Genomic DNA, 15,157 nt, shown 5'->3' with positions numbered 1-15,157 from the left:
ATATATATATATATATATATATATATATATATATATATATATATATAGGTACATACATATATATATTATTTCTTTGTTTATTTTTATCGTATCAACTGTCTCACTGAGCGTCCTGTTGTTATTATTGCCATGCTCTTGCTGCTTTGTCTGTCAAAGCACTTTGTAAACTGTTTTTAAAGGTGCTATATAAATAAAGTTATTATTATTATTGTTATCATCATTGTGTTTAGTGTGTTTAAGTGAAATGTTGAGCTATTTTGATGGAAACATCCAGTGCCTTGTGTGTATGTGTGTGTCTGTGTGTGTGCGCGTGCGTGTGTGTGTGTCTGTGTGCGCGCGTGCGTGTGTGTCTGTGTGTGCGTGCGTGCGTGCGTGTGTGTGTTTGTGTGTTGGCTTCTGGAATGCTAGACATCAATTGCACGCAGTCCTGACAGACAGCTGCAACGCGGTGGCGTTTTTAACATGCCAGACCAGCACCAGAGCATTTCAATGTGTGTGTATGTGTGTATGTGTGTGTGTGTGTGTGTAGGGGTACTTGGTCTAAAAGGTAACAAAATAGAAAGACGGAATCAACCCTTTAAATACAATTTGCACTTTATTCCGCTTCAACTTTTCAAACCCTCCAGGCCGCTGGCCCTCTGCCACATGAGTCACTTGCGGCAGTTGAAGAAGCCACTCAGCCTGTTAAACCTGATCAATGAAAAACACCAATTAAAACCAATTAGGCACTGCTCTTTCATGCAAATACCTCTCACGCATCTTCATCCGGCCCACCATCTTGTTTGGTGTTATTTCTACCTCACCCACCCCTCCTCTCCTCATCGTACAACCACGTCGTGCTATGGAGGATATAATATGACTTAAGTATAAATAAATAAATGCATTAATAAATGTTTGAAAACAGAAATAAATGAATAAAAGAATAATTAAAAGCTGAAATAAATAAATGTGTAAAAAAATAAATGCTGAAATAAATATGGAAATAAATAAATTAATCTATAGATAAATAAATAAAAGTTGAGAATGAAACAGGACATAAAGAAATACATTTAATTTATTTATGTGTCTGTATGCTAATGAGGTGGGAGGTCCTAACCTCTGTCTAAAGCAGGATTGGTCACAGGAGTGTGATCGCTTCTGGTCTACTACTGCTGCTTTGCACAGTAACGTTGAAGTTGGCTAGCCCAGTGTTGCAAAATTGACGACTTTCTCTTTAAATATGGCCACTTTCCAAATCCTCTTGGCAACTTTTTTTGTCAAAAGCGATAGCGACAAATCTAGCGACTTTTTCTGGTGTTATTGGAGACTTTTCTTGTGTTTTGGAGACTCTGACATGAAAGCACGTATCATTCTGCAGTTACTGTCCTCAACGAGCAGCGGGTGCTGCCGTGAGCCCCTCCACCGTACCAAAGCACACACAGGCGGTCAGTCTTACAGTAGCCTCGCGCAGCAGTCCCAGCTGCAGACTGTGGAAGCCATTAGTGCTGCTAACTAGTTTTTTGATGTTGTCTACAGGGATGATTTGCTAGGAATCGGTTCCTTCTGTCTTGCTCCCCTATTGACCAATCCTGCTTAAGAATGAGGTTCGGACCGCCTACCTCATTAACATATGGACACAGAAATAAATAAATGAAGGAATACAGAAATGTAGAAATAGATTTATTTATGTATGTCCTGTTTATGTAACAACTTTTATTTATTCATTTCAGCATTTATTTATTTCTGTATTTAATTCAGCATTTATTTATTCTTTTATTTATTCATTTCTGTATTTATACATTTATTTATGCATTTATCTATTTATTCCTGTATTTATTTATACATTTATTAATGCATTTAGTTATTTATACTTAAGACATTTTTTGTCCTCCTTAGCGTTCATCATACTACGACTGATCCTGTTTATTTTGTACACGTTCGGCTCCGCCCCTGCAGACGCGCCGATATCACGCAGTTGCGTAATTTGACGAAGGCAGCGCAAAAAAAAAATAGAGGAGAATGAACGTTTGACAGCCGGCTCTTTTGCTCGCGCGGATCCTGTCGAAACAATAAAAAGAAAACACATATGCTCGATTTATTTGCGAGCGAGATTTCGAATAGCACCGCCGATTTCTAATGGCCGCTGCCGTGAGGAGTCACGTTTGGGTCGCTCCGGGGCAGGACGCGCAGTTTCTCCACAGCTGCGTCGCGCCGCTGCCAGCCGACTGCGTGAGAGGCGAAGATCTCGGGCAAGCGGTCTGTCGCACGAGGGATATCGTCCCGGGAACTTCCTCTTTCCACGATTATAATCTGGTAGGGGCATCTTTTTGCATTGTTACTTCTGCATCTGCTCAACACCGAGCGTCACAATGTTTGCTGATGCCCGGATGATTTTGACGCAGAAAGACTTGTTTCACGCAAACATGCGAGACTGTAATGTCAGAGGCAGGCCCGCGCGTTTGTGCACGCGTTGTAATGTCCACATCTAGTGTCCCAGCACGTGACTGCAAATTGTTTTTGTTTTCTTTCTTTATTGATGATATTTGGCATGCACCGACTGGGTTGTGATCACAAGCGGGACAGGCAACGCTGCACACCTGAACGCTCCTGAAACTTGCGAGGGAGGAGATGCTGCTCACTGCGCTGCAGCTGGATGGGCTAATTTCAGCCGCGGTTTTTTTCTTCTTCCAACCGGCTCATGGCTGGAGCGTTTCAGAAGGGCGTCTGCTCCTCTGCTAGTTAAAAAGAAAAGGGAGGGGTTGCGTCTTTTGATGTGGCAGCGCGTGTGTACACAAGTGCAGGCCCCTGGATGCATCCCCACATGGATTCACACCAGTTCGGTTTAGTTGTTTGTAAGTCTACCAGCGGGTAGTTCTGGTTCTGTTTTTTTGGGGCAATCTTTTTTTTAAATCTTAGAACACTTGAAGACAGATGAGGCGTTCAAGGCCCAGTGTTAAAGGAAACTTGTGCATTGCTAACACATGTGACACCCTCAATCAAACAGATAAAAGTTTTAACACAACTTTACAAATGTCCTGCTCTTGTTTTTCAGTTTAAATCAGAGATGGACAGCTACCTGTCCCCGCACCAGCAGTACGCAGCCAACTCCAAAACGCTGTGCAGGGACATGGGGACCCTTACCGCGCCGGAGCCGTCTTTCACCGAGGACCTTGGTTCCCCGTACAGCGTCAACATGAGCCTGCTCCTTCCCGACGTCACGTACCTGCAACCGGGTCTCTGCAGGGCTGTGAGACAGATCAAAACGGAGCCGTCGCACCCTCAGATGCGGCACAGCTGTCAGGGTGACAGAGCGCTGCCACCGCCACTCCCAGAGTACCCGGGTGGTTTCGGTGCAGCCAACGGTAGATCTTTTATCAAACAGGAAGTGACAGATTTCCAGGATGTCCCCCTGTTTCAGCTTCTGAACTCTGACATGGAGCAGCTCGTTCATCGGTCCCAGCTGAGGTCCATCCCCAGGGCCCCTTTGAGTCTTCCAAACGGCCATGCGGTCCCCGCGCAGAATTCTGCCAAACCCACAAGCAGCCCTCAGCGTGAGTGTTTGCCATTTAATCCGCACCCGGGCCATCAGCGGAGACGGACCTATCTGCCGCCCTCCCCGCCAAACTCGGATCCCCCGAGTCCGGGAGGGGGCAAGGAGCCCCTTCACAATCTGTCCCCACCTCCCTCCTACGAAGCCAGCGTCGCCTCCAAGTTAACTTTTCAGGCCCGTCGTAATCCCGCCGATACAGGACGCGCACCTGGCGCAGCTCCAATCCAAAACCCAGACCAGAGTTCCAGCATCGGATCAGTCCAAAGCCCCGGTCCCAAGCCAGTCCATCTCTCAAGCCTGACGCCCGGCCCGCTGTCCCCGGTGTTGGCCCAGGCGGCTTCCGCTAAGTACAACAGAAGGAATAATCCGGATCTGGACAGAAGGCGGATTCACCACTGTGATGTTTCAGGTGAGATGTTTGGGTTCAATTTACAACACTAAAACTCAAATTCAAGTAGGACAGTACACCGATCTTTCTTCTTTTTCTTCCTTTTTAGGATGCAAGAAAGTATACACCAAGTCTTCTCATCTGAAAGCCCATCTGCGGACCCACACAGGTAAAATGTTCGGAGTTGCACTTCTTATTTCGTGGGTGAAAGCGGCGTTGTTTGCCTGGCAGAAAGATCTGCTCTTGGCATGCGGACACATTCTGTGTGCTGACAGACCTGGCCCACATCTCACCGCTGGCCCGCTGTGATTAATGACTCACAGTGTGACGCACGCGGATGAAAAAAAGTATTGAAACTCATTTGTCGGTCGTCCGACACATCTGCGAGTGTTCGGTACTTTTTAAGTGATGTTATTTATTAAGGGAAGGATATATAAATATGATGTTGTCCATCTGCCGTAGCTTCATTTTGCTTCTCTTTTTTTTTTTCCCCACCGTCTGCTGAAGGAGAGAAACCGTACCAGTGCTCCTGGGAGGGATGCGAGTGGCGCTTCGCCCGCTCCGACGAGCTGACTCGCCACTTCAGGAAACACACCGGGGTGAAGCCTTTCCAGTGCACCGTGTGCACCCGCTGCTTCTCCCGCTCCGATCACCTGGCCCTACACATGAAGAGACACCAGAGCTAGAAACCCTGCTCCAGCAAAAGCACCGCCAATCTTCTTTTCTTTTTTTCTTTTTTTATATTTCGCAAGAGCAGGCATATCAGAAATCAAACAAATTCAAAACTGTGGATTAATTCACTCACTCCCCCCGTGGGGAGACATTGGTAGCAGTGCTGGCCTGCACGTAATTGTTTCCTTTATTGTAAAAAAACAACGTTACAATCGCCTTATTTTATTTCCACGCATCCACCCCCAATATCAGGGGACATTTGCAAAGATGTCAGTGACAAAAATCATTAGCCAGATGTAACGACGAAATTATATTCATGCACTGCAAAGTACGCGGACAACTTCAAATGTCAGCATTTTATTTTTCAAGTTTTATCACATATCGTATCAACACGGTGTCAACTATTTAATTCATGTAAAAATAGCAAACTACAATTCTGTAAGTGCAGATGTAGGATCACTGGAAGGTCCAGAGAACATGTTGTTTTAGTCAGCATGGTCAAAGGGTAGACTGTATGTGTGTAATATAAGAAGTAAAAGCAGTCATGTGTGGATTATTTAAAGACACAGTAGGAGAAATAAATAGTGGGAGGAGCCGTGTGGCGAGCGACTTCAAACACTTTTGAGGATCCTCGGAACAAAATCTACATTTACTCATAACACTGAAATGGAAGGAAGATAATGGGTGCGAGATGTTAGATCCTATTCGTATTGGACAGCATTATGAATGTTCTGTATCTATGCTCCCACTACATTGCAACGTAGATACTGTCACAACAGAAAGTGTTAAATATCTTTCAGGTGGGCGCAGAGATAAATAATAAATGGTGCATTTTGGGTTTCAGGACTTTCAATGGTACGCTGCGTGTTTTTTATTTAATGGTCGAAGAGGTTTTTTTTTTAAACGGGTCTTGTTTCGTCCCATGTTGACTTCAACCATGTTGTACACTGAAAGGTGGTGGAGGAGCAGCTCTGAGTGCAGCGTGACATGCCAGCAGCAGCTGTCACGATGGACACATTCAGTCTCGCTCGCCTCGAGACTTTAACTCTGCTGCAAACTGTGTGTCGGTACCTAACATAACAGGATTATCATGTTACTGATGATTTGTCTTCAAAGCGATGTCTTAGACTGAGCACCTGCCAGTCTTAACATCTGTGTTTAGCTTTTGGTTTCTTTGACTGCGATCCACGTATCGAAAACAACCTTTTAAGTGCCTTTAACTGATTGTTTCTTCTTTTTTTTTTTGAGGGGTGGACGAATGAAAAACCGAGCATCCCCGTTGGGACACTGTTCTTTTATCAGGTACTCCGCTTAAACGATTGTGTGTGTTAGCTGCCCCTCCATATTTTATATATATATAATCTGCTGTTTAAGGATACAATCCATTGATTGTCTTCGGGTGTATAAAGATTTTTAACTTTTTTTTTTTAATAGCAGGGACTGTTTAATATTATTAATATTTTTTCAAAGGCTAAGAAGGATCAAATTTTAGAATATTGCTACAGTCTACACTGTTATCACTTTCTCTAGCTCAGCGGGAGGATGTGCCAGAGAATTGTTGCAATACTTTTTAAAATAGATATGTACACGTATTTTGGCATGAAGATGAACGTTGTGTCCTAGCTTCATAAGAGCTAGCGTAAATTGAGCAAAATGTGCTATGAAGCCAATGCGACCCTTACAGTACAAAGAAAAGTTTTGTGTTGAATATTGCTTTTTAATGTCTGTTTTAAAAAAAAATATATATTGTTAAATATTTTTTTTTCTACATTATTACTGTGTTCCCATATTACATTTGGTCACTTTTAGATTGTAAGAGACTACAGTAATGTTTATCTCGTAAAAGTTATTTTCAGGTGTTTTTGAACACCTGCTGCAACAGCTTACTGATGTGGATTAGTTATCAGTAAGGATATGGAAAATAGATTTGGCATTGTTTGTCATTTTTTCTTAACAGTTTTTGCATTTTGTATGAAAATAGCATGTATGTATGAATTATGCAATTTTTTTAAAAGTTAGTTAAAAGCTACAAGTTGTAAATTTATTAAAGACCGTTCTGAAGGAGGACTGCTAGTAGACCACTTGTAAAGAGGAAACAACCGAACGGAACAGAAATTGATATGGAAAATGTACAAAAAACTCGATAAATAGATGTCTGCTCGAGTTCTTTTTGTTTGTTCTTTGTGGAACAGCGACACGTGATCTGTTCTCAGGAACTTTGTGCGCTTCTTCTTATCCTCGACAATTCTGTGCAATCCAAACAAAACACAGTGACTTTTTTTCCCCCCTAATTGCTGGAAATTGTCCCTGACATGAGTTACGGCTCAAAGCAGAGGAGTTGTCTGAGCTTTTCCTGAGCGCGGAGGAAGTTCCCCCGTGGAGACTGTTACAATATCACTCTTATCCACTAACGTGCTTCGCTTTGCTCCTACAGTACATGCCGGCACAGTACACAGGCTCCCGTGAGCGATAAATCACACTTGTGATGTAGTGCACACCGAATATGCTAAGCGCGGTGGGAATTGAAACCTTGTTATTGTAATCATCGGAATCCTTTTGCCGTCTGACAGAGACATTCATCCAGATCCAGATATTACAGAGCGCCGTACAGGATGTGCGCTTAAACTCTTAAAACATACCGGCTCTTAGAATACCACTCGGCGCAGATGATAACAAAGCAATGCGATATTACACAGAGGATCAGAACGTTTTAATGTGTGCGATTGAGGATTTTCAGGTTTTACGTGGATACTGTGAATTAAAAAATAAGTAGCGACGGGAAGTACTCTACTCTGTGTACGAGCTACTGTACCGTATATATCATACAGAACTTCAAATGTCTCCCCTAATACCAAGATTAGGTTCCTGAATGCCGGAGAACGTGAGTAAAGGACTCAGATGTCATCTGCGACACGGAACCCGCATACCATCCATCTCAGTCACAGACAGCAACCAGCTCCCACGCCAGTGTGTTACATACAAAATGCAACTTTATTAACCTTCATGCCTCCATTCATATTAATATACATGTATATGTTTGAACTTATTTTAATTTCACAGCTCCATCCATATGAAAAAATACAGAGAGAAAAAAAGGCAAAACACTGACTGGATACTTCAACAACTCTTGGAGAAAAAAAGAAAAGAAAAGCGTAACAGAAAAAAAAAATAAGGACACCTGTTCTTGAAGTTTTGAAAAATATCAGGATTAAAAATTTATTTTACAGACGTGGAATTCCGTGAGCAGAATCTCCTTTTTGAAGTGACGCTGAGCATTATCACATTTTTTGAATTCATTTTTTTAATGGTTTTTTTTTTCCCGGTAAGAATGAAAAGATCTGAATATATTTACACTACACTCACTTTACATAAATACAGGAACAACGATTACTGTACGTAATATCAGAAAACTTGAAAAAACATAGGCTTCACTACTTAAATCTTCAAAACCAGAAAATCAGAAGCAGATGTTACAACAGAAAGTCAAACTAGATATTGAACCGATGGAGAAGAAGTGTGTGTTCGTGAACGAAGGCGCCGCTCTGCAGATTTCCTCGTCCTCCATGTTAAATTCATGGGATGGAGCTGAAGCATCGAGAGGCCTTCGCCACTCGGATCTGTTCCCCTAAGAGGAAGTGACTTATTGCGAGCAAAGCAATAACGCGTCCTGTGAGAGTGTTATGGGAGGATGCTGCGTTTGACACAATGGCGTAAGGCTCAGTGCGAGGAGAAAGTTCAACATTAAAGGTCCCGCTTGCATAATGTCGTCAGTGTTTTTTGTTTTTTTTATTGTCCAAAATTTATGCTTTCCCCATTGGATGTTTATTAATTTGAGCACGTGCGTTGAAAAAAAAAATCCAAACTGCACAGAGCAGCTGATATTACAAGTTGTGCAATATGAGGCACTATTCATTATTATTGCATAACTTTGACCCTGGTTACCGTTACAAAATTATGCTTTCAAATGAGGAGAGGGATGCTGGAGGGAAATATAACACACACCCTGTCCCGCGGAGACGCCGAGTTCAAGTCCAATCGAATCGAGCAAAAAAACTAAAAAAACTGGCGTGTTAAGGCATGCAACGTCGTACACTGAATACCAGGGTACGCGTGTCGTTGATATGTGCTTGATCAATATCATTTCTTGTCCGGGTATAGCAAAATAGCAAACACAGGGAATAGAGTACCTTAAATACGGTCAATGTGTATATAAATAATTTGTTGATTATAGCAAACACTGGTTCAGCCTTTTGAGAGTACAAATGATTTGATCATGAACTTATTGAACCACAAACTGAAGAAAGCAAACCGCTCTGTGGCATCACATGTAGTAATTTACAAGACGGACACCATTAGCCCCATTTCACTGTATATCAAATTAGATAAATTACAGTCTCTGGAAAAAAAAGACTTTACACGTATAAATGTATTTCCTGCATCTACTAATCAAAAGCCCTATTTTTCCAACGTATATACAGGCTGTAGAACTTTGTAATAAGTTTCATCTTCACTGTCACATATATTACAACATTTCAAAAGATCCTTTTTACAGAAGAAGAAAAAAAAAGAAGTTATATGCAAAAGGATGAAGGGCCCCTCAGTAATAAAATGTTCTTATACATTATATGGAGGATAAAATACGACGAAGATTATTTCGCTTATAAATTCTGAAATAAAATAATAATTTGAAAATCGAACTAATAGACAAACAAGGTGCTGATATGCTTTTGCCAAAATGATAATACAACTGGGCATAATGACATGTGCGCAAACAATGTGCATAAATTATGATACCACACATTACCATTCTCCGTTACATCGAGTGGGTGTCACATACGTCGGGTGCATGTGTGGAGGCGACTTCCTGGCTTTGGCTACTTGGCTGAGAAGTGAGGATGTGTGTAGAAGTGAGGACGTGTGTGTGTGAGTGTGGTTTTCAGGGTTGCCATTTCTTTTTACTGGCTTCCGTCCAATAAATGCATTTAGCAGCACTATTGAATATTATGGGATGGCCTGATGCTCTGAGTTTATGTCTGCAGGTCTTACACAGCCTGAGGAGTATCGGAAATACCTTAAACAATATCTGTTACTATGACTAAAAATGCACTTTTTAAATTACATTTCCTGACTAAGGTCAAGAGGTGTTCTCTAAGAGAGATTGTGTATTTGTGTGTATATATATATATATATATATATATATATATATATATATATATATAATGCGTGTATGCATATGCTATTCCTGCATTTTTCAGCATTTTCTGGAGCCAAATCTCAGGTGAATCAGATAACACATATCTGGTCTGAGGTGAGAACATTTCAAGTGACTTTCTGTATTTAGGACAAACTAAATAAAACAAAAAAATGAAAAGATCAGATTAAAACCTCGTGCTGGAGCTACGAAAACCAATCATAGAGTGAGGAGGTCGGCCCGAGTTAGAAACGTCTCCTGCGATTTTGACATCAGCAAACAGGGCAAAGTGTGGAGTTCCGGTCACTTTGCTAGGTATGTATTGCTCTTCTGTATTGTACATCAGGTAGCGAACGTTCTCTGTAACACCGCTGCCGATTTCGGTTTCAGCTTACCGGTCAAGAGCCGCTGTGCAAAAACTGTCAAACCCAGCAGAGAAAACAAAGCTGAAGGATAAGAAAGTGATCGATCGGGACAGAATGAAAGAGTGTAAGGTGCCTCTATTTTCTTTTCTTCACATACTGTAAATCTCCTCTGATTGTTTTCAAAGTTCACTGTACATGAGGGGTTGTGTTTTTTCTCAGTCGAACATAAGCAATAAGCAGGCATTTAAAAAACAAAAACGCAAGATTCAATAAACGGAACGTTGTCATACTGAAAGTATATTTATCCTTTAAGATTGCACTTAACTGATTGCTAATCACAGCACAAATTCCACCAAAATTTTTTTTGTTCTTTTTTGTTAAGGAAATGCTTTCAAGAGGCTCAACATAAAGAATAGCACTGATGAGATTTGGGGAGTTGCCCGGCCCTGTCAACGGGGTCATTGCTGGTGTGATGATACGCCTGTCCGGTTTCCATCGTTTTGGAAATAAAGCAATGAATGTCTGTAAAAGTGGTTGATGAGGTTGATCCGTTCAGATTGTAGCTGTGATGGCCCCGTTTGCTGGCGATGAGACGGACAGTCCGGGCCGTTTTGAGCTTCTATACAGGGGACGCCTCAATGAAACAGAAGGCTCCAGCAGGCAAAGGAAACCATCCGTGGTGAAATGGCGCCCTCTGCTGGTAACGGCGCAACAATACTGCCTGTAACTCCAACCAGGCCCGAGTCCTTCCCTGTGATCCAGGCCGGGCCTCTCTTCTTTCTGCTCTTGCAGGAAATCCATTCCACACTTTGGGGTCTTTCACATTATGAGTGCTGGAAAAAGCAGCAATAAAGAAAAGAAAGAGAGAAAAAAAAAAAAAAGAGACCGTTGCCATTGCATTATATATATATATATTTTTTGTCCGAATAAAGAGTGCGGGTTCATCTTTAAAAATCAAGGTGAAACATTTACAAACAGTGCTGTAAAAGACAGTTCCCTATTATACTCCAAAGAATAACAATAACAGATCCTGCCGTCCATTCCTTCCAGCCCAAAGGGGATCCAGAAGTGACCCTGCTTTGTGCTCCACAAGCCCTGTGCACATCTCCATCTCCTTTCCTCATGACGGATGAGAGTGTGTGTGTGTGCATCTGTGCCTGTGTGTGTGTGTGTGTGTGTGTGTGTATGTAGGTGTGTGCGTCCAGGCCAGCTGAAAAACATTCATAAGGAGATCCCGCTCCCCCGACTGCCTGTGTGTGTGTGTGTGTGTGTGTCTGTTTCATTGATCTCTCTCTTTCTTTCTCTCCGTCTCTCTTTCTTGATTCCTCTCTCTGTCCGTTCCCGATTCACACCAGCATGTGTCTCCGTCGGTGCAGGGCCAAGTGGTCGGATCTGGAGAAGCTGCGGTCACAGTCTGCGCACTTGAAGGGCTTCACCCCCGTGTGTTTCCTGTAATGCCTCGTCAGCTCGTCGGAGCGGGCGAACTTCCACGTGCAGCCGTCCCAGGTGCATTTGTATGGCTTTTCCCCTGCAGAGGGAGACAGGAAACGCAGCGCTCAGGAGCTGGTACGTCACATGTTCAGTACTGTTACTAAGCTGGTGGCCACGCCCGATGCTTTATTAATGATGACGTGTCTCCCAGAAAGTTGGTAACTTTCTATCTATGACATAATATCTCATTGAACAATCATAAAGGTATTGCATGGTCTGAATAATTCACGAGGTCAAATAATCACAATTGTTGCACAGAAATCATTGCTTGTGAACATTGTGGTGTTTTCCCTCCTTACTTCCACACTCGTTAGGAAAGCTCGGAGCTAAAACTCCAACATTACCACATTTTTGCGGGCATTTTTTAAATTCATGCTACAGATTGTTTTTTATTTTATTTTAGATGCAGTAGTTTCCATCCATTTAAAAAGAAACAAAAAAAAAATTAATTAGCTTTCTTATCATTCGTATGCTGTGTTGAAACTTGCCTGAGTTGTGTAATCCATCACAGTGAACATCAAGTCCTCGTTCTTTCCAATCAGATTGATGTTCACTCTGATGGATCACACAACTCAGGCAAGTTTCAAGCGTCTAAAACTAGTAGATTTTTAAATTGTTAGAAAATCAGTTAATATCTGGGATGAAAAACACTGCAGCATGGTTAGCTGTATTGTCTACATCTGGGGTGGCCAAGCTGCGGCCAGCTGCTCAACTTTGAAATGGCCTGCGGTGAATTTTTGTAAATTAAGTAGAATATGTCTTGAGCATATTTCTAATGAATTGTGCTAATTGTACATTGCATTGAATCCCGGTTAAAACACTGGATGACTAAAGTTAGTGTAATATTTCTGTCTCCACCTCTTGGCACTCAAGCCAATATTTTACCATTTCTATCTGTTGTGTTTGTTACATCTTAATATTAGATTTACATGTTACGTTTACATTCGCATCGTAACTTTTAAAGTGGGAGCTTAGGGTCATGAGCAGAAATCAACTTCTGCGTGTTTGAACTCATTTACAGATTTACACAAAACATCGTAATCTTTTTTAGTGGACACTTTGACCCATGCGCTGCATTGGAATTTTAAAGTATTGAATTCATTTGAATAACATTGAAGAGCAGCCGATACAGACATGTTTTTGTATAATATGGGTAGACCGATAAACTACTATAATGTCAAACGTTAATCTCTTTAGAGTCCCTCCATAAGAGAGGAAGTGATTACGAGAAACTTTTGAAAGTATCATGACCACACCGAATGCCTTATGGCTGCTGTTATAAGACATCACGATGCATTATTTGATATGCTCAGCAACACTAATGCAGCGTCGTATGTGTGTTTTAATGTGTTTTATACTGTAGCTAAGGATTACACACACAGACTTAAAGGGCCAGCGTGTAGGATTTGGTGACATCTAGTGGTGAGGCTGCACATTGCATCACACAGAAACTTGGAGGAAGCCAAGCGTGTAGGGAACTAATGACGATCCCACAAGTGATGGGTGTCTTTTTTTTTTTTAAGCATTCCTTACAAACAACGAACCACAATTCTTCCTTCCTTCTAACATTGCATCAAAATGTTCCTATGTGCCAATCTGAGTGTCAAAAACAAAAAGGAGCTCAGAGTAAGTCAGGCCACTTTCATGGGTTTCTCATGATCACGGTCTCAGATTTGAGCCTGACAAAATCTTCATGGATAACTTGGACTTGTTTTGATTTATGTGCCTATTTGGATGCAGGTCTAGTTATCTTTTTTTTGGTTTTTATTTTCATGATTACCCCTTTGTCTTTCACTCAAGCTGCATGAAATCAATGGCATTTTATAATGAATATGTTTGGTCCTGTTAAAACCAATGTGTGAAAATGTTTACATGCACAGATCAGCCATTTCACAGGTACTGTGTAGCAGGATGCTGATGGATGTAGGCACAGAACATTTACAATAGGTTTATGCCTACCGTGTGATAAATTAGATTTTTAATTATTCATTCCTACATTTTGAATTAATTATGCACTTTGACCCGTTCCAGATTCAAATTGAACTTTATCAGTCCTTCAAAACAACATATACTCCAAAATGGTTTTCAGTGCAACCTCAGCACGATGTCGTGTTATATGGTCCTAAAGGCACTGACTCAAATAAGAGAGTGACCTTCTGAACATTTAAATGTCATTGCTGTTGGATAATCACAGCGTCAAACCGTTCACACTGAGACCTACTGACCTGTATGCGTCCTCCGGTGTGCTTTTAAATGGGAGCTTTTGGTGTACACCTTATTGCAGCCCTCGAAGTCACATCTGTGAATCCTCCTCTTTTTGGAATCGGGTGACTCTGACCTCCGGGGGCGCCGTATGCTGTCGATGCTGAACGGGGACATGGAGCTGCAACGGGAGAGCAAGGGTCGACAGGAAAGCACCGTCAGACCGTGAAGATGACATGTCATCCTAATCCTAAGCAGGTTTGGAGTAAGTAGTGTAATCATACAGGAAATGAACAAAAGCACACTGAAACTGAACTATTTTTGAATGTGCCGTTGATGGACACTACTCTCCCACATTGTAATGCAAAAGAAGAAATCCATGAGCTGCACAAACCTGCAGAAATGAAAGTACTTGTGGATGTGACGGAACAGCTCAGAAACTGTTACGTTTTGTTTTTGTGAAGTTTAGTCGGCAGGGTTCCTTTAAGAATCACTGTTTACACTAGTTTAGGAAAATAAAGCTATGAAACATATTGTTTTGTGACATATACTGCAAGGCATAACAAGGCAACAATATGCAAAGAATACAATATACAAAGTACTTCAAAGACAAAAGTGATACTGTACTTCAAATTAAAAAGAAATGGGTTTGATTTTTTTGGTTGGAACACAAATGTTGTCAGTGTTCTGGTAAGAGTTCCTTTTTTATTGGTATAAAACAAGTCAAGTACGTTCATCACTTCCTGTGCACTAAGTGTATGTAATACAATAAAGGGTTGTGAAGCAGCAGCGTAACCAGCAGGTGGCAGTGCAGCACCGCCAGTCAGTAACTGTGAGGGAACGGACGAGGTAAGAAGGCTGGTATTCTCGCTGCTCTTCCACTTTCATCAGTCATAGACGGAGGGATGAAGGAGTTGTTGTTTTTTATCTCAACGAGGTTAATGACTCCTGAGTTATTCCTGTCATCGATACATTTCACCGCAATGTTTCCTCTCCATTAACCAACCAGTCCGTATCACCGGGGATTGTGTCGTTTGTCACTCCCAACTGTGAAGCCCCTGTAGCAACTCGTGGACGTGGACCTTTGAGCACATGCAGTGGAGTGCAGTGTCATATCTGAGGCACATCTTAAATGTGCGCCACTTCTCAGAATACAATGTTGAACATGCACACACAGAAAGGAAAGTAGGGTTGTGGTAGATGGTGAATAGTTCATGTCCTTTAACACAGCGATAAACACATGACTGCTCCACGCACGCACACACACACGCGCACACACACACACACACACACACACACACACACACACACACACACAC

The 15,157-nt window shown here is 41.9% G+C and overlaps 2 protein-coding genes across 3 annotated transcripts in view; one reads left to right on the top strand and one right to left on the bottom strand.

The window, feature by feature from the left end:
* Positions 1 to 9,204, top strand: part of klf5b (Kruppel like factor 5b) — a 9,543-nt gene extending 339 nt beyond the window's left edge. Inside the window, exons 1-4 of one of the 2 annotated variants that reach the window (XM_031870069.1) lie at positions 1,833 to 2,292; positions 3,032 to 3,938; positions 4,027 to 4,086; positions 4,425 to 9,204. In XM_031870069.1, the coding sequence (XP_031725929.1) occupies positions 2,116 to 2,292; positions 3,032 to 3,938; positions 4,027 to 4,086; positions 4,425 to 4,603 (1,323 nt within the window). In that variant the 5' untranslated portion in view covers positions 1,833 to 2,115 and the 3' untranslated portion in view covers positions 4,604 to 9,204. Of the gene's footprint in view, positions 1 to 1,832; positions 2,293 to 3,031; positions 3,939 to 4,026; positions 4,087 to 4,424 lie in introns of those variants that run through there. The other variant, XM_031870070.1, reaches the window with a different exon arrangement.
* A 596-nt stretch (positions 9,205 to 9,800) lies between these two features.
* Positions 9,801 to 15,157, bottom strand: part of klf12b (Kruppel like factor 12b) — a 42,496-nt gene continuing 37,139 nt past the window's right edge. Inside the window, 2 exon segments of the mRNA XM_031870068.1 lie at positions 9,801 to 11,673; positions 13,862 to 14,019. Of these exon segments, the coding sequence (XP_031725928.1) occupies positions 11,492 to 11,673; positions 13,862 to 14,019 (340 nt within the window). The 3' untranslated portion in view covers positions 9,801 to 11,491.

Source organism: Anarrhichthys ocellatus, unplaced genomic scaffold (assembly GCF_004355925.1).
Source record: "Anarrhichthys ocellatus isolate YVR2014 unplaced genomic scaffold, GSC_Weel_1.0 scaffold51, whole genome shotgun sequence".
Taxonomy (NCBI): Eukaryota; Metazoa; Chordata; class Actinopteri; order Perciformes; family Anarhichadidae; genus Anarrhichthys; species Anarrhichthys ocellatus.
Note: the sequence above shows the minus strand (reverse complement) of the source record. Positions and strands in the feature narration are given on the sequence as shown.